The sequence below is a fragment of the Heptranchias perlo genome, chromosome 13 (genome assembly GCF_035084215.1).
Source record: "Heptranchias perlo isolate sHepPer1 chromosome 13, sHepPer1.hap1, whole genome shotgun sequence".
Classification (NCBI taxonomy): domain Eukaryota; kingdom Metazoa; phylum Chordata; class Chondrichthyes; order Hexanchiformes; family Hexanchidae; genus Heptranchias; species Heptranchias perlo.
The window spans coordinates 42,695,491-42,718,740 of NC_090337.1; the positions used below are offsets into that span (position 1 = coordinate 42,695,491).

Here is a 23,250-nt window from a genome sequence, read left to right on the forward strand (position 1 = left end):
GAGAGAAGGAGGGGGATCCTATATCCACGGGAGAGCAAGAGGCCCTCCAGACAAATGCTTATGAGGCAGTGGGAGGAAGTAGTGGATGAGGTAAATGCCAGGAGCATAGCGCCAAGAACATGGATGAAGTGCAGGAAGAAATTCAGTGATTTAACACGAGTTATCACGGTGATTGAGTTCAAGTTTCAAGTGGCATATCGTACCAACTGCAACACTAGCCTCATCTACTGCTCAATGCACTACACCCCCCGTCGCTCACCTACCAACAATCTCTTTCAATCAGGCTTTGGGGAGTGAGGAGGTGAGTCACTCGCCCGCAGAATACCCAGCCTCTGACTTGCTCATGTAGCCACAGTATTTATGTGGCTGGTCCAGTTAAGTTTCTGGTCAATGGTGACCCCCAGGATGTTGATGGTGGGGGATTCGGCGATGGTAATGCCGTTGAATGTCAAAGGGAGGTGGTTAGACTCTCTCTTGTTGGAGATGGTCATTGCCTGGCACTTGTCTGGCGCGAATATTACTTGCCACTTATCAGCCCAAGCCTGGATGATGTCCAGGTCTTGCTGCATGTGGGCACGGGCTACTTCATTTTCTGAGGTGTTGCGAATGGAACTGAACACTGTGCAATCATCAGCGAACATCCCCATTTCTGACCTTATGATGGAGGGAAGTTCATTGATGAAGCAGCTGAAGATGGTTGGACCTAGGACACTGCCCTGAGGAACTCCTGCAGCAATGTCCTGGGGCTGAGATGATTGGCCTCCAACAACCATCTTCCTTTGTGCTAGGTATGACTCCAGCCACTGGAGAGTTTTTCCCCTGGTTCCCATTGACTTCAGTTTTACTAGGGCTCCTTGGTGCCGCACTCGGTCAAATGCTGCCTTGATATCAAGGGTAGTCACTCTCACCTCACCTCTGGAATTCAGATCTTTTGTCCATGTTTGGACCAAGGCTGTAATGAGGTCTGGAGCCGAGTGGTCCTGGCGGAACCCAAACTGAGCATCGGTGAGTAGGTGCCGCTTGATAGCACTGTCGACGACACCTTCCATCACTTTGCTGATGATTGAGAGTAGATTGATGGGGTGGTAATTGGCCGGATTGGATTTATCCTGCTTTTTGTGGACAGGACATACCTGGGCAATTTTCCACATTGTCGGGTCGATGTCATTGTTGTATCTGTACTGGAACAGTTTGACTAGAGGCGCAGCTAGCTCTGGAGTACAATGTCTCCAGCACAACAGCTGGGATGTTGTTGGGGCCCATAGCCTTTGTTGTATCCAGCTGTTTCTTGATATCACATGGAGTGAATCGAATTGGCTGAAGACTGACCTCTGTGATGGTGGGGATATCGGGAGGAGGCCGAGATGGATCATCCACTCAGCACTTCTGGCTGAAGATGGTTGCAAATCGCTTCAGCCTTGTCTTTTGCACTCACGTGCTGGACTCTGCCATCATTGAGGATTGTAAACAATTTTACAACACCAAGTTATAGTCCAGCAATTGCTGGACTATAACTTGGTGTTGTAAAATTGTTTACAATTGTCAACCCCAGTCCATCACCGGCATCTCCACATCATCATTGAGGATGGGGATGTTCACAGAGCCTCCTCCTCCCGTTAGTTGTTCACCACCATTCACGACTGGATGTGTCAGGGACTGCAGAGCTTTGATCTGATCCGTTGGTTGTGGAATTGCTTAGCTCTGTCTATAGCATATTACTTCCACTGTTTAGCATGCGTGTAGCTTCACCAGGTTGGCACCTCATTTTTAGGTACATCTGGTGCTGCTCCTGGCATGCTCTTCTACACTCCTCATTGAACCAGGGTTGATCCCCTGGCTTGTTGGTAATGGTAGAGTGAGGAATATGCTGGGCCATGAGGTTACAGATTGTGGTGGAATACAATTCTGCTGCTGGCCTACAGCACCTCGTGGATGCCTAGTTTTGAGCTGCTAGATCTGTTCTGAATCTATCCCATTTAGCACGGTGGTAGTGCCACACATGTTGGATGTTGTCCTCAGTGTGAAGACTGGACTTCATCTCCACAAGGACCATGCGGTGGTCACTCCTACCAATACTGTCATGGACAGTTGCACCTGCGACAGGCAGATTGGTGAGGACAAGGTCAAGTAGGTTTTTCCCTCGTGTTGGTTCGCTCACCACTTGCTGCAGGCCCAGTCTGGCAGTTATGTCGTTCAGGACTCGGCCAGCTCGCTCAGTAATGGTGCTACCGAGCCACTCTTGGTGATGGACATTGAAGTCCCCCACAGCCACAGTACAATCTGTGCCCTTGCTACCCTCAGTGCTTCTTCCAAGTGATGCTTAACATGGAGGAGGACTGATTCATCAGCTGAGGGAGGGCGGTAGGTGGTAATCAGCAGGAGGTTTCCTTGCCCATGTTTGGCCTGATGCCATGAGATTTCACTGGGTCTGGAGTCAATGTTGAGGACTCCCAGGGCCACTCCCTCCTGCCTGTGGACAGGACACACCCAGGGATGGTAATGGAAGACTCTGGGACATTGGCTGAAAGGTATGATTCTGTGAGTATGGCTATGTTAGGCTGTTGCTTGACTAGTCTGTGGGACAGCTTATTATGACTTTATTCTTATTTGGACTTTTTGTAGCTAGATTGTACAACTGAGTGGCTTGTTAGGCCATGTCAGAGGGCAATTAAGAATCAACCACATTGCTGTTGTTCCAGAGTCACATATAGGCCAGACCAGGTAAGGACAGCAGGTTTCCTTCCCTAAAGGGCATTGGAGAACCAGATGGGTTTTTACGACAATCCAGTAGTTTCATGGTCACCATTACTGATAATGTTTTTTTTATTCCAGATTTTTTTATTTAATTAATTGAATTTAAATTCCCCAGTTGCCACAGCAGGATTTGAACTCATGACTCCGGATTATTAGTCCAGTAACATAACCACTATGCTACCGTACCTGACTATTCCAATGCTGTCCTGGCTTGCTTCCCATCTTCCACCCTCCATAAACTTGAGCTCATCCAAAACTCTGCTGCCCGTATCCTACCTGGCATCAAGACTCGTTCAACCATCGCTCCTGTGCTCACTGATCTACATTGGATCCCAGTCCGGGAATGCCTTGATTTTAAAATTCTCAGCCTTGTTTTCAAATCCCTCCATGGCCTCGCCCCTCCCTATCCCTGTAAGCTACTCCAGACCTACAACCCTCTGAGATCTCTGCGTTGCTCCAATTCTTGCTTCTTGCACGTTCCCAATTTTAATCGCTCCACCATGGGCGGCCGTGCCTTCAGCTACCTAGGTCCTAAGCTACGTTAAAGGCGCTATATAAATGCAAGTTGTTTTTGTTGTTGTTTGGCTCCTGCCACAAACTCCATTGTTGAACCATGCAATAATTCAACCCGTATATAAACAGTGAGCTGCAGTGAACATAGCCCACCCCCAACAAGAACATTACTAAGCAAATAGTGTATCCATTAAGAACTAGGATTGTGCTGTTCCAACACTTATTGTCATCACATGTTCAGTATCTTGACTTCAATGTGATACCAGTCATAACTGATACAGCCAGATATTGTGGAATATGGATGTAGCCACTCAAATTTCTGATCTATTGCATAGACGATAGAGAATTAAAATTGAAGTATTAGAATTTATAAACTTTTAAAATGTCAGTTGTGATTTTACATTATTAAATGAGGACACACTCACCAAAGAAATCTATCTTCATTTTGTTATTTCATACCATTCTTTTCCGTCATAGATTCACTTGCCATTGCAACCCCCATTTATATATCCTCATCCAGTTGGGCATAGGGAGGGTTCATGCAAGGACTATAAAATTTCTCTTCAGCTCCCTTCAGTGTCACTCAGTGGTCGTCAGCTTGAGGTACGGATCTGCAAAATGTGACATGTACTGCTGGTCATTCCTCTCCACCACACAGTGTGCATTCTAGAACCCTGACTGGGAGGTGCGGCAATTCACCCAGAACGCTGATGGATTTGAATATTGAAGCTAAATAGTCAGAATTCAGTATAACTAATTTTACTCAAGCTAAGCACATTAGCTGCTGACTGGGATTAATGATTTTAAAACTAAAACCCCGATTTTAACCTAGGGTGGATGCGAGGCACGCGGGGGCCAGAGTGAGAGGGAAGCGCCTACTATGGCGCCAGTATGAGCCCTATCCTGATACTGACTCACGCTCAAAGCCAGTAGGGATGATGTGGAGGCTGGCAGGTGGGAGCAGGGACGGAGGCGGGAAATTGCATGGCAGCAGGCTGGAGACCCAAGGAAACCGTCCCCAGCGAGATTAATGACAGGGGAGATGGGAGAAGCCCAGGGCAAAGGGGCCACAAGGTTTCCACGTGGGGCCAGGAGACATAGCAGTGCTCCTTGTGGCCCACAAAGAAGCCTTAAAAAGAATTTTTTTAATTGAACTTACCTAGACCACATCTGGACCCGATCAGTTTGTGCATTTCACTGTTAAATTTGCATTTGGGCCTGGATTACATAATTGGACAATGACGTTCAAATATTTATGAGATCCCCACCTTCATGTGGCGGGCGGTTTTGGTGCTTCCAAAAACCTGGGAGATAAGATGGCGGGCGGCGGAACACAGTATTTAGCACCCGCGGGCAGTGTTAAAATCGGGGTTTAAGTCTCCCACAGTAGGCTTAGAAATGAATGAAGACCATAAGACCATAAGAGATAGGAGCAGGAGTAGGCCATATGGCCCTTCGAGCCTGCTCCGCCATTTAATGAGATCATGGCTGATCTGATTTTTACCTCAACTCCACTTTCCCGCCTTTCCCCAGATCCTTTGACTCCCTTGCTGATCAAAAATTTGTCTAACTCAGCCTTGAATATATTCAATGACTTAGCCTCCACAGCTTTTTAGGATAAAGAATTCCAAAGATTCACGACCCTCTGGGAGAAGAAATTCTTCCTCATTTCCATCTTAAATGGGGCGACCCCTTATTCTGAGACTATGCCCCCTAGTTTTAGATTCCCCCATGAGGAGTAACATCCTCTCAGCATCGACCCTATCGAGTCCCCTCAGAATCTTATATGTTTCAATAAGATCTCCTCTCATTCTTCTAAACTCCAATGAGTATACACCCAACCTGTTCAACCTTTCCTCATAAGACAACCCTTCCATACCTGGAATCAACGTAGTGAACCTTCTCTGAACTGCCTCCAATGCAAGTATATCATTCCTTAAATAAGGGCATGAGAACTGTACGCAGTACTCCAAGAGTGGTCTGACCAGCACCCTGTACAGTTGTAGTATGACTTCCCTGCTTTTATACTCCATCCCCCTAGAAATAAAGGCCAATATTCCATTTGCCTTCCGGATTACCTGCTGCACTTATATGTTGACTTTTTGTGTTTCATGTACGAGGACACCCATATCCCTCTGTACCACAGCATTTTATAGTATTTCTCCATTCAAATAATATTTTACTCTTTTATTTTTCCTCCCAAAGTGAATGATTTCACATTTTCCCACATTATATTCCATCTGCCAAATTTTTGCCCATTCGCTTAACCTGTCAATATCCCTTTGCAGACACTTTGTGTCCTCCTCGCAAGTTGCTTTTCCACCTATCTTTGTATCATCAGCAAATTTGGCCACAAGACACCCTGTTCCTTCATTCAAGTCATTGACATATATTGTAAATAGTTGAGGCCCCAGCACTGATCCCTGCAGCACACCACTAGTTACAGATTGCCATTTTGAAAATGACCTTTTTATCCCAACTCTTTGTTTTCTGTTAGTTAGCCAATCCTCTATCCATGCCAGTATATTACCCCCAACACCATGAGCTCTTATCTTGTGCAGTAACCTTTTATGTGGCACCTTATCAAATGCCTTTTGGAAATCCAAATATACTGCATCCATTGGTTCCCCTTTATCCACCCTGCCCGTTACTTCCTCAAAGAACTCTAATAAATTTGTCAGACACGATTTCCCCTTCATAAAACCACGTTGACTCTCCTTGGTTGTATTATGGGTCTCCAAATGTCCTGCTATTACTTCCTTAATAATGGATTCTAGCATTGTCCCAATGACAGATGTTAGGCTAACTGGTCTATAGTTAGCTACTTTCTGTCTCACTCCCTTCTTGAATAGGGATGTGACGTTTGCGGTTTTCCAATCTGCTGGGATCTTTCCAGAATCTAGTGAATTCTGGAAGATTACAACCAATGCATCCACTATCTCTGTGGATGCATTGGTTGTAATCCATTAGGACCCTCGGATGCAAGCCATCAGGTCCAGGGGACTTGTCAGCCTATTGACCCATTAGTTTACCTAGTACTTTTTCTCTAGTGATAGTGATTGTTTTTAGTTCCTCCTTCCCCTTTGCCCCTTGATTATCTACTATTATTGGTATGTTATTAGTGTCTCCGACTGTGAAGACAGATACAAAAACTGTTCAATTCCTCTGCCATTTCCTTGTTTTCCATTATTATTTCTCCAGTCTCATCCTCTAAGGGACCAATGTTTACTCTAGCTACCCTCTTCCTTTTTATATACTTGTAGAAGCTTTTACTGTCAGTTTTAATATTTCTTGCGAGTTTACTCTCATAATTTCTTTTCTCCCTCTTTATTATTCTTTTAGTCATCCTATGCTGGTTTTTAAAGTTTTCCCAATCTTCAGGCTACCAGTAATCTTTGCCACATTGTATGCTTTTTCTTTTAACCTGATACCATCCTTGACTTCCTTAGATAGCCATGGTTGGTTCACCCATTTTGTGGAACCTTTCCTCCTCACAGTGATATATTTTTGTTGCGAGTCATAAAATATCTTTTTAAATGTTTGCCACTGCTTATCTACCATCAGACCATCTAATCTGTTTACCCAGTCCACTTTAGCCAATTCCACCTTCATTCCTTTGTAATTGCCCTTATTTAAGTTTAATACAGTAGTTTCAGACCCAAGATCCTCACTCTCAAACTGGATGTGAAATTCTATCATGTTATGATCACTGCTTCCCAAGGGATCCTTTACTTTGAGATCATTTATTAATCCTGTTTCGTTACCCATTATCAGATCCAAAATGGCCTGTTCCCTGGTTGGTTCCCCGACGTATTGGTCTAAGAAACAGTCCCGAATACACTCTATGAACTCCTCTTCAGGGCTATTTTTGCCAATTTGATTTGTCCAATCTATGTGAAAGTTAAAATCACCCATGATTATTGCATTACCTTTTTTACAAGCCCCCCTTATTTCCTGATTAATATTTTGCCCTACAGTGTAGCTAATGTTAGTGGGCCTAACTATTACTCCCATCGTTGATTTCTTTCCCTTGCTATTTCTTACCTCCACCCAAATTGATTCGATATCTTGACTTTCTGAGCCAAGATAATTTCTCACTATTATACCAATTTCATCCTTTATTAACAGAGCTACCCCACCACCTTTATCTTTTTTCCTATCCTTCCGAAAAACCCTAAATATTTAGATCCCAACCTTGGTTACCTTGCAACCATGTCTCTGTAATGGCCACGAGATCATACCCATTTGTTTCTATTTGTGCCGTCAATTCATCTATCTTATTAAGAATGCTGCGTGCATTCAGATAAAGAACCTTTAATTTTGTCTTTTTACCATTCTTTCCTACCCCGGCCCCATTTACCAGTGCACTCTTATGTTTGTACGCTCTGTACCTTCCTGACACACTCTATTTGTCATTACCCCCATAACTTTCCTGTACTACTTCCTTGTCTTTTCTCTTTAACAATCTAAACTTCGCCCCTCCTGAACCCTCCCCCCCTCTATTTAGTTTAAAGCCTTCTCTACCGCCCTAGTCATTCGGTTCGCCAGAACACTGGTCCCAGCATGGTTCAGGTGAAGCCTGTCCCAAAGGAACAGCTCCCCTTTCCCTAGCTGCTCAAACTCCCTCAGTAGAACCTCTTTCTTAGTCCTACCTATATTGTTGGTGCCTACGTGGACCATGACAACTGGATCCTCCCCCTCCCACTCCAAGTTCCTCTCCAGCCTGAGGAGATGTCCTTAACCCTGGCACCGGGTAAGCAACACAGCCTTCGGGATTCTCACTTTTGGCTGCAGAGAATAGTGTCTATCCCTCTAACTATACTGTCGCCTACTACAACTACATTCCTTTTTACTCCCCCCACTTGAACGGCCCCCGAACCACGGTGCCGTGGCCAGTTTGCTCATCCTCCCTGCAGTCTCTGCACTAGTCCACAAGGGCTGTAAGAATCTCGTATTTATTGGACAAGTGCAGAGTCTGAGGCTCCTGCAATGCTACCTCCTGGATTCCCGTACCTGCCTACTCGCAGTCACACCTTCCTGTCCCTGACCACGTGCCAATTCTACAGTATTTAGTCTAAGGGGCGTGACTGCCTCCTGGATCAAAGTGTCCAGGTAACTTTCCCCCTCCCTGATGCATCGCAATGTCTGGAAATTGGAAAGGTTTTTTCAAGTCTAGGATCTCTATGGGATACATTCCTTCCGAATCTACAGGACAATTAATCTGGAAAAAGAGCATAACCGAATCTGTTTGATTTATCACATTTCTTCAGTAATGGCTATTTAGAGTAGGAGTGATTATATTGTATTAGGGTTTATTATATTATATTGTGGGCTAGAGATAAAGTAGAAACCTGATCCCCCTTTTCCCTCTGTTCAGGTAAGCTGCAATCCAATCCCTCGTGGAGTTGAGTCATAAAAATTGCCTCAAATCAAAAAAGTGTGACCACTGATAGACCTGAATTACAGTGCAGAGAATGTAAATGCCTCTTGATGCAGCAGAGGGTATTTTTCTGAAGGTAGGTATTGCATCTGGAAACAACTGTAATAACCAAAGATATCACTGGGACTGCTGAGAATTTGTGCTGGGATGACAGCCACTCATGCAAAGCTTCCTTGCAAATTCAACAACCTTGCTTCAGTGGATAATGACTTACTCTGCTTTTCAATTTCTGTCTTTATAAGGGAAAAGCTGAGACACTAGAAAGAGTTCCACTGGCAGGAGAAACAGTGTGAAAAGCTACTCCACACATAGTGTGTAGTATCGTAGGTGACTGGGACTGAACCAAAAGAGATTAAGCATTACCACCAGCTTCAAGCAAAAACAAATGTTTTGTAGCACTGCCAGCTACTGCCTTCTGTGCCAAATGAAATTTCTAAAGTGAAAATTATAAATGTGGGTTAACTGTCAAGTGACTGTGTACATAACATCTAAAGAAGTGTGAAATAAAAACAGAAAATGCTGGAGAAGCTCAGCAAGTCAGGCATTTTCTGTTTTTATTTCAGATTTCTAGCATCCACAGTATTTTGATCTAAGGAGGAGTAAAGGTTAAACAGCATCATCACATGTTAGCAGGCTATTTGCATATTCGTTAATGCTTGAAACATATTCGCAGTGTCGCTTGGAACTTTGTGGTTTGCCTGGAAAATAGGAATAAAGGAATGCTTTAGAATTTGTTCATGTTTAAGATGTTTCTGGGTCTAACAGACTGAACAAATTAAATAATAAGACTCTGTAAAGTAGATATAATTCAATAAAATAAGGACTGGAATAAATTATGTAAAATTCATTTGTGTTATGAGGTGGTCTGCTATTTCCTTTTATCTCATCCTTAGAATACTTTTTATAAACTTTATCACGAAGAATAATGAAAGTCTTTTTTAACAGAACCATCCTGTGTACAACTAAAGGCCATAGTACCCTACAGGTCATCTTTCAGTATTCAATTCCTTAACAATAATGTAGTTTTATCACAACATTCATTAAATGTTTTGATATTTTTCTTTTTAGGTCAACATATTCATATATTTTTTTTAAAATCAGTTTTCTAAGTTATGTATGTAATAAAACAAATTTGTTTGGAGTTTGCTTCGGGCTGTAGCTCAGAGCAGAAACTTTCCAAGTTCTCAGCATTGCTAATAACACCAGCAAAAGATCACCACTGTACCACTGAAAATCTGCCAAGCAAACATTGAAATATTCATATTAGACAGAGCAGAGGAGGAAAATATCAAAAGTGGACACAAACAGATTGAACTACCACTGCCCATGAATAACTGGTTGGTAATTTCTGCAGGCACAAAACGTTGTAGTTAATTATCGCTGGGGCCACTGGTTTACAGTGCCTAATAAGTCAAATGCTGTTTTATTATATGTGATTTCAGGATTTTTACTGATGGTTTGGGGATCACATTCCACAATTGTGTCCGTTATTAATTAGGACCACTAATTTATGATGACTGGTTAAGTCAAATTCTCTTTTTATTAAACAGGATTGTAGAGTTTTTACTAGTGATTTTGGGATCGCACCCAATGATTCCACCCAGTTAACCATGGAAACTGTAAACCAGCGTTCTCGATTATGGCCCTGAAGGCTCCTTAAAGATATTCCTGGCTTTAATTATTTATGTGGTATTCATGGACATGATTAAATACTGGTAGGTCTTCGTACAATCTATATATATTAAGTGTAGTCAGCCTTGAGGTTGACAGCATTTTGGCAGAATGCCTGAAAAGATCTGTTGGAGCCCTGCAATACAGCCCATCAAAAGTCTCCAGAATTATTGTAGCTTGCAGCATACTACGTAACATCACAATGAAGAAAGGCTTGCTACTTCCGGAAGCTGAGGGGGATGATGAATATGATGAAGATTGGGGGGGGAGGTTGGCGGGAAACACCACCATCCTCACAGCATGACAAGGATGCACAGGAAGGGGAGAACATGGAAAGGAGGACAGAATGCTTCAATGAATAAGAAAGAAATTAAGAACTTGCATTTATATACTGTCTTTAATGTCCTCAGGATATCCCAAAGCATTTCATATCATATGAAGTATTTTGAAGTGTAGTCACTGTTATCATATGGAGAAAAGTAGAGCTAAAGTTACACAGAGGAAGGACCCACAAACAGCAATGAGATAAATGGCCAGACAATTTGCTTTTACTGGTACTGGTTGGGGATAAATGTTGACCAGGAGAACTCCTCTGCACTTCTTCAAATAGTATCATGGGATCTTTTATATCTGGCAATAGGGCCTCAGTTTAATGTTGCATCTGAAAGACAACATCTCAATATAGTACTTTCTCAGTACTGCATTGAAATGTCGGCCTAGTCTCTGAAGTAGGGTTTGAGCTCACGACCTGCTGACTGAGAAGTGTGAGCCAATCACTGAGCCAAGGCTAACACGTAACAGTTACTACCCCAAATAAAGTCACTTAACACCAACTTACTCACCCATCCATATACTGACAAAGTCGCTCACTATCAAAGATTTTTGCCTATTTTCTTCATAAGACGTCTACATTTCCTGTGCAATCATCCAACTCACAAAAGTTCCAAGTATGCACAGAAATGAACTTCGAACTCTGTGTGGTCAAGACGCATTTACTTTACAAACCAACTTTCACAAACAAAGTGTTGGAAAATCCAGTCACTCTATCTACAACTGCATTTTAACACTGTGCCTAGCCTATCTGCCAGCTACCTTGCTCAAGGTCCTTGTCTGCTATTTCTATATAATCTATGTATATCTTTGTTTTTATGAGAATTACATTCTTTTAATCTATGAAAACATTTTTGTTTAAGTCTAATTTGCCTTTGTATATGACCAGTCTTAGTCTTGCCATGTGCCCTTCTTTTGACTTTAGGGACATACACGGAGGTAGAGTTTCCACTTTGGGCGCAATACTTGTCTTATGAGGAAAGATTGAACAGGTTGGGTCTATACTCATTGGAGTTTAGAAGAATGAGAGGAGATCTTATTGAAACGTACAAGATTCTGAGGGGACTCGATAGGGTAGATGCTGAGAGCATGTTACCCCTCATGGGGGAATCTAAAACTAGGGGGCATAGTCTCAGAATAAGGGGTCGTCCATTTAAGACGAAAATGAGGAGGAATTTCTTCTCCCAGAGGGTCGTAAATCTTTGGAATTCTTTACCCCAAAAAGTTGTGGAGGCTGAGTCATTGAATACATTCAAGGCTGAGTCAAACAAATTTTTGATCAGCAAGGGAGTCAAAGGATATGGGGAAAAGGCGGGAAAGTGGAGTTGAGGTAAAAATCAGATCAGCCATGATCTCGTTGAATGGCGGAGCAGGCTCGAGGTGCCGAATGGCCTACTCCTGCTCCTATCTCTTATGGTCTTATGGTAATCAGGAAATTGCGTCAAAATGCACTTGAAATTGCGCTGGTTAGGTTAGGCTGCCAGTTTCTGCTAAAATTCATTTGCATAATCACAAACGTAAAATCTTCCAGGAACCAGCGCAATCAGGCAGCGTTAAAGAACGTAATCCTCTTTTTTTTCCCATTAAAAAGTATTCCTTGATGTATTTAAGAGTGGTAACCTAGTGCAGTTTTATTAATACAGCGGAAAATGGATTTATCAGTAAAAATAAACATTTTTAATAAGGATGTCCAGTCCTCCACCTGTGAGTAACCTGATTTAAAATCACTGAAAATGACTTAAAAATCTATACTGAACCATTTAATAGTTTCATTGGTGTGCACTAGTCAGTTTCTTAGTAAATTTAATATTTTTTGATATGTAAAGCTTCTAAAACTTGCCTACCAGTGCCTGTGCACCTAAGAAAATGAGTGCAATTTGAAGAGTCTTAACTAACCAGTGCAATCGGCGGAATCTTGCAATTTTGATCTGGGGGTGTGGCCAGTTTTATGGGCGGGACCTGATCCGGGCAAATTGAATCTTAAACCAGAGGAAAAGATCACAGAAAACATGAACGTAAGTGGTTTTGGGGCGTAACTCACTTACGTTTAAAATTCCCCAATCTTTTGAGCTGGTTCGGCCGATTCCACCCAGATTGCGTTGATATTACAGGCGTAAACAAGCGGAAACTCAACCCCATGGTTTCTTTGTGCTTTAATAATCTCTTAAAGATTTGCCATTTGTCTTCAGTATCACTAGCATCCCCACTGAGTTTAGTTAACCAATTGATCCAATTTAAGTCTTCTGTCATTTTAATTTTACTCATTTTTTAAAAATCTTGAATTAGCATTAGATTTTCATCACATTTGGTTCTACTTACCAACTGAAATTGAATAATATTGTGGTCAGTATTGCAATATTGTGGTCTCCATTTCCTGCACATGAGATGGATGCACCCTAAACATAGCTTTTTTTGAAGAATGGGTCCATGAGATCTGGGTCTCTAAACTCCTCAGCCGAGGGCGATTGTTTCTCTATGGAAGAACAGCACTCTCCATCTTTTCCATTCCCACATCCTCATTCTGATTGGTACTCAGTACTTCACCCATTGACAACCCTTCTGACTCACTAACTACTTCCTCCTGGGTGGATTCCTTTCACTGATCTTTTATCCAAAATGTACTACTTCACACTTCTGTGCCTTGAACTGCAGCTACCATCTATCTGCCCACTCTGGTAACCTATGTCCTCCTGTAGTCTCCTCATTCTTTCTCACAGTTTTCCATGCCCTCTAATTTGAAGTCAGCAGCAATTTTTCCTATTATTCCTCTTATACCTAAAAAAGATTCCTATGAATTCTGAATCCAGAATTTTGAAAACATTACAATATGGTAAATGAGATCAATTTTAGTAGAATATACTATAAATGTACTTGTCACTCACAGAGCTTAAAGAATTCATTAGAAACTGTAATTTATATCAAAACATGAAATTACATTTCCAAAGGTTTGATGTGAGCATGTCAAGGAAACAAATTTGAACGAGAATATGAGAGTAGGTGGCACATCACTTCAAATCCACACAATGAAAAATTACTTCAATGAATAAATGTTTAGTTCCACAATGATTTCCATGTGGATAATTGAATTAATTATTTGCACAGTCACTGAAATGAAATCACTTGGTGATGTTGCCATAGTAAGGTGTTTTACATGGCATTTTACCATGATCATACACTGGGGAATTGATGTTACATGATTGATAAATGTTGTTAATCATGTCTGACACTATTTTGTAAAAATTAAGATGAAAAATTCAAAACTGTAAGTTTGTGGTGCAACAAATTTTACATAAAATTGCATCGAATTTTACAGCACAGGAACAGGCCATTCGGCCCAACAGGTCTATGCCGGTATTTATGCTCCACACAAGTCTCCTCCCACTCTACTTCATCGCACCCTATCAACATATCAGGCATTTTATCTGGTATTGTGGCAGCAGGCACCTGCTGGTAGGTAATAGAGGTTCTAGAGCACCAGCACACCCTTCACCTTCTAAAATTCGGAGCTGTACGGCTAACCCTTTACATTACACTCGGGTTCAGGGAAACACTAACTCAGGATCTTACAGAATGTGTCGCCATTTCCCCTGATAGCATTTACTTGCATGCAGAACAATAAAATATCTCTTACATCAGCTGTCCGATTACGACCTGGAAGACCTCACTCAATTGTTAGCCTTAACCTAATTCACTCACTCTTGTTGCAGGAAAAACTTGTGCACGATACCAAGATGTGTGAGACATCTAAGCATAGTGCACATGATGAAAGGAAGAAGCAGGCGGGGGAAGTAGTTGATGGGCAGCTGTGAGTCTTGAGTGTGCAAGTCCCTACAGAAGAAGGTGCAGTGAAGTGTCCCGTTGTGATTGGAGGAGAGGCATGGGAAGTGGGGGAAGGGAAGGATTGCTAATGCTGGGACTAAAATAATACAAATAACTTGAATGTATATAGTGCGTTTCATGACCTCAGGACGTCCCAAAGTGCTTTTCAGCAAGTGAAGAACTTTTGAAGTGTAGTCACCATTGTGATGCAGGAAATGCGGTAGCAAGATCCCACAAACAGCAATGAGATAATGACCAGATAATCTGGGTTTTTTTTAATGGTGTTGGTTGAGGGATAAATGTTGGCCAGGACATCTGGGAGAACTCCCCTGCTCTTCTTCAAAATAGTGCCACAAGATCTTTACATCCACCTTAGTTTAACATCTCATCCGAAAGACGGCATCTCTGACAGTGCAGCCCTCCCTCAGTACTGCACTAGAGTGTCAGCCTAATAGTGTGGTGCAGGGCTGTGCAGAGAGTAAGAGAGATGTGAAGGAGAGTCCTACCTTACAGTCCTAATGAGGCTATTAATTTTTTTGCCTGGACTGCTACCAAGTGCTAGTTACAATACTGCTGGCATTGACATGCTCTGCCATCTCTCTGCATTGTTGTTAGCAAATTTGTCTGGGCACCCAGCGCTCATCAGAGGGGAAGAGAACCTTCTTCCTCCTATTCACTTACTCTATGAGAACCTCAATGGCACCATCAGAAAACCTGGAGGCCCTGAATGAAGTAATTTTTTCAATGGATTCAGAAAATCGATTGCCACTAGCCAGCATTGAAAAGTGCACCTCCTCTTTTAAATAGTGGCAACTCCAGCAGATCTCCCGCCCTCCCAACCAGTGAGCTGCCAATAGAGAGTATGATTAATACTGGCAGCTTGCTGATTACATTTAAATAAGCCCCAAGTACGGAAATGGATAGGGCCTCCCACCGACATCATCGAGCAGGCAGAGCAGACCACCCCCTGTCCCCCACCCACAGCTCACCTGATCTATGCTCCATATCAAAATTGACCCAATCTCTCTATTTATCCACAGAAATCTAGCCTTTGATGCATCACTTTCACCTTAGAGGGATATACCTATTTTATACTCTATCCATCTCATATTTATTTGAAGATTTCCCACTGCTGATCTGTCATCCTGTTCTTAATCTTTTCCCTCCGGTTAATTTGGGCCAGATCCTTTCTTATCTTATTGAACTTTGCCCTTTTTCCATTCCAAGACCTTTATCTTTTATTCTTCACGACCTTTTCTATTCTTATATTGAACCTAATTATGTTGTGGTCTCTTTTTCCCAATTGTTCTACCACTCTCAAATCAGTTAGTTGCCCCATTCCATCTCATTTTTTTGTTGGACTAGAAACATACTGATTTGGACCGCAGTCTTGGATGCATTCAATAAAGCATTCTCCACTTTCACCACGTGCATTACCTCTATTCCAGTCTATCTTGGGATAGTTAAAACTACCCACCTGCCCTGGTATTCTTACATATCTCTCTGAACTGTCTGAAAATATGTAAATTTTTGTTATAAAATGGAATATTAAACATAAGACTCTCTTAGCATGCTAAATTGCTCTGGAGTGTAGCCTGTACATATTGAATAAAAACTGAAGCTGCCAGGGATGCCTAATGTTATTGCTATTATTCTATATATTACATTTTAAGCAAAGAATACAATTCATTCCAAGGATGTTTTGCTCATGAATTCAATTTAATCAAAAGAAAGAAAGAAGAAAGAAATAACATTTATATAGCACCTTTCATGCTCTTGGGACATCGCAAAGTGCTTCATAACCAATAAATTACTTTTGAAATATAGTCACCATTGAGATGTAGGCAGACAGCAGCTAATTTGCACAAGGTAAAGTCCTACTTACAACTGTGAGATAAATGACCAGTTAATCTGTTTTGGTGGTGTTGGTTGAGAGATAGATGTTGGCCAGAACACTGGTGGACAGGATGGAGGTGGGCTACTCCATCCTTGAATTTACTGTCTGCAACATCAGAGAGATCTGGCTGGGCTGTCAATCCTCTGTAAGATCATAGTTAGAGCAGCATCACAAGAACTGCTGAAGTTTAAGTCATGCTTCCATGTTCATTCTTTGAACACAAGAGATACTGCAGTTACACCTCAACATTCCACATCCATGTAAAAGGTCTAAACTTTTATAGACTCTCCACGCAGTTTCCCCTCCACTGTACTCTATCCTAGACATTGCCACACAATCCCTTATATTCACAAGTTTAAGAGTAGAGTTAAATGTTAATTTTTGAACAATGGTTGTTCATGCATGCAGTAAACAATGGGAAATATTGTGATTAGCCAGATATGATCTCAACATTTATGCTCCAAACAACTACTAGGGTCAAATTGAAATCCATCTGTCCTTGTTACACTTGTTCCTAGCTATATTGTTATTGTGTTATCTAATATGTAAAAAAGAAAACATTGGGGGTAATTTTAACCCCCAGGACAGGCAGGAGCGGTGGTGGTGGGGGGGGGGGTTTAAAAATAAAAAAATGCCCAACCCCAACCCGCTTCCAATTTTAACGGACGTGGGTTGGGGTTGGGCGACTAGCCTGCTTTCCACAAGCAGGTCCATCCTTAAAATATTTTAATGAAGCTGCTTGCCTCAAATTTAACTTCTGTTTCACATTTAACTCTTGGGGGGCCAAGTTTTCCTGGCCTCTGGAAACCTGGCTGCTGAAGGGAGGTGCGAACGGCTGGCTGGCTGAAGTGCCTTTTAGCACTTCTTTTAGGCCAGATGGAGTAGGAGTGCTTTCCCCCGGCCCTCTAAGCTAACCCGCGATCAGACCCCCTTGATTGACTGACCACCCCACACCCGTGATCGGACGCCCGATATCCGACCCCCGTCCAATGTTTGATCTCTGATATCCAACTCCCCCCCACCCCGATGCCTGACGACCAACTCCCTCCCGCCCCAGATGTCTGGTGTCCAACTCCCCCCCTCCGATGCCTGGTGTCAAGCTTCCTTCCCCCCGATGCCTGGTGTCAAACTCCCCTCCCACCGATGTCTGGTGTCAAACTCCCTTCCCTCCGATGCCTGGTGTCAAACTCCCTTCCCCCGATGCCTGGTGTCAAACTCCCTTCCCCCCGATGTCTGATGTCCAACTCTCCCCACCTCCACACCCGCCGCCCCCCTTGACCAACTCACCTCTGCTCTGCTTCCAGGCTGCCTACCCTCCCGACAGCTAGCCAGCCTCTCAATCTGGCTGGCTGAGGCTGGGAAACCGATTCAAAAAATTTAAATCATATTCTGCCGTTAAATTCAGCAGGATCTCCAGGAAACCCGGAAATACGGGTTTCCCTGCTGATAAATCTTCCTCCCCACCCCCATCCCCACTCCTGTTATTATATGGGCCACTGATTCTCATCAGCCGAGTGTGACTTAGTGCATTTACCCGTTGAACAAAGAGACAATAGGAATGATTCCCTGACGTGGCCTTCTTGGCACGGAGAGACCTTTGCGTAATTGTTGGTTGGAAAATTATGGGCCTACGATTTCCTGACCAGTGTTCTCTGTGAATGCACTCTGCAAACATCACTCTGTGCTGGTAGTGCCTTATGTCTTAAGCTGAAACTTATTTCTAAAATCATATTTATTTCACAGGATGACTTGTGTTCACAGCTACAGAACCAAGTAATACCATGACCCTAATATTTACGGGGAGGCGGGGTGGGTGTGTGGGAGTGCGGAAGCAGGGGGGATCCCAGCATGGCCAGGGACACGGAGGTCCTGCCAAATTTAACAGCAGGACCTCATTATAATTTTTTTCTCTGTTTCCCATCCGGCAGCCGGCCAAATTGTAGTGAGTCACCAAGTTAATCAATTCTTTGTACATAGACCAGCCATATCACATACTTTGAGATAACACACATTAGTTATAGACTACTCATAAGTCATCTTGAAAATGTAAAGTTATTTTTTGAGCTGAGATTATAGGTCATTCACTATCTTGGGATATATATTGTGGTAAAACAGTTTAGCATTAATGTCTTCACTATTACATTATTAGCCTACCAAAGCAGTTCTTACACATAATATGGCAGATTTTCTTCTTATAGCATTTGGGCATAATCATTGGTTGGACAGAATGCATGGAGGAAATTTGGGCAGGGAGGATCGCCTCGGTTATGCCTGTAACAGAGCCTGCCTGATTTTCATTCTATTTAAGTTAATGGGCAGAAAATCGGGTAGGCTTGTTACAGGTGCTTGTACAGATTCTACCTGCCCCATTTTCCTTTATGCACTTTGTCCAAGTGATTCTTTACACCCAAGTGCTATTAGAGGAAAATCTGCCCTAATATCAGTAAATTTACTTTTACACTGTATGTACGTGCATTAATAATCCTGACCTTTAAGTTAAATTAATGAAGTAAGAAAATCTCCTTTAGATAATCAGAGCAAACGCATATTTGAAATGAAGTGGAGATTCCAAAAGATGTGAAATGGGGTTTGAAGTATATTATTCTACACAATAGTTGTGATACACTGTATTATTAAGTATTTTACTTACATCGATAAAGCATTATTACAGTTACCGTTATTCTGCTATTTCTGGTGCAAAGTGTATGTTTTGAGTATATAATAAAGCAATATTTGACTTACAACAATTATTTTTTCAAGAAAGTATCACACTTTCGATAATTTTCTCTGCATATTTAATACATGTTAGAGGTTTAGCAAATGTAAGATCTCAAAATGAATTTTACTCATTAATTTATTATGAATTTATAGGAATAACGGAGCTTCCTCACAGAAAATGAAGTTGCCTAAATTATGGCAAACCATGTAACTAATTAGTATTTGCTCTGCAAAATGCTGTTTTATGTAAATTGCAATTAAGTAGTCATGTGTAAGTTAGTATAAATGAGATTTAAGCCTTCAGGGGTATTGTACCTGGTATATTTTTATACTACATTAAAATGTACACATATAAATTCTCTGAGTAAAGATTAAATCTATTTCTTTCAAAAATTATAGTATAGCCTGAAGTGTTGCATGGGTACTGGGCTTATAAATCTTAGAAACAATTCCTCATAATAATAGTACTGAGTATTTGATGCATAATGTTACCTGACTCAATGGGATGACAGATACCAAGCCCTGTCCAGCAGCAGCAGATAGTAAAGGCCACATCAACATTGGAAAGTCTATTGACATTTTTTTATTCCCCACTGGTCAAAAAAATAATGAAATAAAAATATAAAATGCTGGAAAAGCTCAGCAGGTCAGGCAGCATCTGTGGAGAAAGAAACAGAGTTAACGTTTCAGGTTGAAGACCTTTCGTCAAAACAGGAAGATGTTAAAGAGTTAAAGTTTTTAAGCAAGTACAGAGCCAGGGAAAGAGGGGGAGGGTGGAGAGGGGAGGAAAGAACAAAAGAGAAGGTCTGTGATAGGGTAGAGGGCCGAACATCAAGCCATAGTTTCCCAGACAGTCACTGACCTCATCTCCTCTGGAGATCTTCCCCCCACGGCCTCAAACCTCATAGTCCTCCAACCCTGCACAGCACTCTTCTACCTCCTTCCCAAGATCCACAAACAGGACTGCCATGGGACACCCATCTTATTTCCTGCTATCTTGACTTTTTTCTTTGCTTGTCCAGTCTTTTCCAACCTACATCAGCAACTCTTCTGATGTCCTCCGCCACTTCAAGTTTCCAGTTCCCCGGCCCTAACCGTCTCCAACCGTCTCCTTTTCACCATGGACGTCCAGTCCCGCTACACCTCCATCACCCGCCAGGATGGCCTGCGGGTCCTCTGCTTTTTCCTTAAACGAAGGCCCAACCAGTCCCCATTCACCACCACCCTCCTCCGCCTGGCTGAACTTGTTCTTATGTTGAACAACTTCTCCTTTGACTCCACTCACTTCCTCCAAATAAAAGGTGCCGCTATGGGAACATGCATGGGCCCCAGCTATGCCTGCCTTTTTGTGAAACATTCCTTGTTCCAGTCTTACTCGTCCCTCACAGTCCCCTCCCTCACCTCTTTTTCCGGTACATTGATGACTATATCGGTGCTCCTTCCTGCACTCGCCCCGAACTGGAAAATTTCATCAACTTTGCTCCCAATTTCCACCCTTCCCTCGCTTTCACATGGTCCATCTCTGACTCTTCCCTTCCCTTCCTCAACTTCTGTATCTCCATTTCTAGGGATATGCTGTCAACCAATATCTATTACAAGCTCACCAATTCCTACAGCTACCTTGATTACACTTCCTTCCACCCCGCTTCCTGTAATAACTCTGTTCCCTTCTCCCAGTTTCTCCGACTCCGTCGCATCTGTTCTGACGATGCCAACTTCCACACCAGTGCTTCCGATATGTCTTCCTTTTTCCTCTGCCGAGGATTCCCCTCCACTGTAGTTGACAGGGCCCTCAACCATGTCCATCCTATTTCCCACACTTCTGCCCTCATCCCTTCCCTTCCCTCCCAGAACCATGATAGGGTCCCCGTTGTCCTCACCTACCACCCCACCAGCCTCCACATTCAACATATCATCCTCCACCATTTCCGCCACCTCCAGCGCAATCCCACCACCAAACACATCGTCCCCTCCCCTTTCAGCATTCCGAAGGGACAGCTCCCTCTGCGACATCCTGGTCCACGCTTCCATCACCCCCAACACCTGCCCTCCTCCCCACAGCACCTTCCTGTGTAAGCGCAGGAGATGCAACACTTGCCCCTTCACCTCCTCCCTTCCCACCGTCTAGGACCCCAACTCCACACTCCTTCTAGGTGAAACAGTGGTTTACTTATACTTTTTTCAATTTAGTATACTGTATTCACTGCTCACAATGCAGTCTCCTCTACATTGGGGAGACTAAACGCTGATTGGGTGATCGCTTGGCTGAACACCTCCGCTCTGTCTGCAAGCGTGACCCTGGCCTGCCAGTCGCTTGCCATTTTAATTCCCCTTCCCACTCCCACTTTGACCTCTCTGTCCTCGGCCTCTTACACTGTCCCAACGTAAGCTCAAGGAACAGCACCCCATCTTTTGTTTAGGCACTTTACAACCTTTCGGACTCAACATTGATTTCAATAACTTCAGATCATAACCATTGCTCCCATTTCTTCGGACAGCAAGTGCTGGTAATGGTTCTGATGTTGCCATTCACAGCTACTCTAGACCAATCTTTTGTTTCTTTACTTGTCCCATTACCACCTTCCTTGCCTTGCACCATCATCCCTATTGTCATTTAATCACTCTTGTCCTCTACCCTATCACAGACCTTCCCTTTTGTTCTTCCCTCCCCTCCCACCCCCCTTTCCCTGGCTCTGTACTTGCTTAACAACTTTAATTCTTTAACATCTTCCCGTTCTGATGAAAGGTCTTCGACCTGAAACGTTAACCTTGTTTCTTTCTCCAAAGATGCTGTCTCACTTGCTGAGCTTTTCCAGCATTTTCTGTTTTTATTTCATATTTCCAGCATCTGCAGTATTTTGCTTTTGCAAAAAAATAATGAAATTGGCTAGTTTTGGAGCTGTCATAAGTACTGATGGTTGTAGACCCTGGTGCAGAAAACTATTACATTAAACCTGCTAAGTTCACTCCATTTCTTTATTTCTGATAGTAACATCTGTATTTTATTTACAGGCACAACATGCCTGGTTGCACTGCTGTCGGACAAAGAGCTAACAGTTGCAAATGTTGGAGATTCTCGTGGTGTACTGTGCGACAAAGACGGAAATGCAGTTCCCCTTTCACATGACCACAAACCTTATCAGTTGAAGGAAAGAAAGAGGATAAAACGAGCAGGTAATGGTCAAAAGAACAGTAAACATAGAATACCGTGTTTCTGAAAAAGCTAAAATCAATGTAAAATATCATAGGATGCATTTTCATCGTCATCCTTGATGCTGTTGAACTGGGAGGACAGGCCCTTGTGTATCAGTACTGTTGACAATGTGATGGGGCCATAGGTCGATCCCCGCACCTGAATGGTGAGGCCAAGACCACCCGATTTTGGGCCTCAGGACTCATTACCATTGGGCTGGTGAGCTGCGGACAGTAACAGGCAGCTCGTCGGCGAAGCGCAATTGTAGATCGGGCCGCCGCGATGTCAGCAGTGGCCCCCAGGTAAGTGATGAAGGGGGCGCAACTGGGAAGGGGAGCAATCAGGTCAGGATGGAAGCAGTGACTGGGGACGGTAACGGTAGCAATCAGGAGGCAGGTAGTGGCAACGATCGGTGGGGATAGCCTGCATTCAGGTAAGCATATTTTAAAATCTACCTTGTTTGTTTGCTACCTAACAGGCAGTCCCTTTAAGGTCCATTTAAGCACCTTCTGTTAGGCCACATGTAGACCTGGTTTTCCTGGGAAGGCCATTCTTGCAGTGGGGCCCTTAAACAGGCGTTAGGCCCATTATTTACATGTGCAAAGGGCCTAAACCCTGTTTCAGGCTTAGGCAGTGCACGCCGATTTTTTGGCCTTTACCAATATGGCTGGTGGCGCACTTCCGGCTCGTAATGAGCGTTCGCTACCTGCCGGCCATATTGGAGGCCATTTAGTGCCCTCAAAACAGGTGTTTGCACCTGAATTTCTAGGCCATAATATCAGAAACCTCTTGATGCCTGATTATTTAGTAAATTGACAATGCAGGCTCATCAGTCAGAATCTAATTATAATGCTTTATATGATTTCTTTCAACGTAGGTGATTTCAACAACTACTTACAATCATGTAGCTCCTTT

The 23,250-nt window shown here is 42.9% G+C and overlaps 1 protein-coding gene across 1 annotated transcript in view; it reads left to right on the forward strand.

Moving 5' to 3' along the window:
* Positions 1–23,250, forward strand: part of ppm1lb (protein phosphatase, Mg2+/Mn2+ dependent, 1Lb) — a 169,746-nt gene that overhangs the window by 140,189 nt on the left and 6,307 nt on the right. Inside the window, exon 3 of the mRNA XM_067995372.1 lies at positions 22,155–22,316. Within this exon, the coding sequence (XP_067851473.1) occupies positions 22,155–22,316 (162 nt within the window). The remainder of the gene's footprint in view (positions 1–22,154; positions 22,317–23,250) is intronic.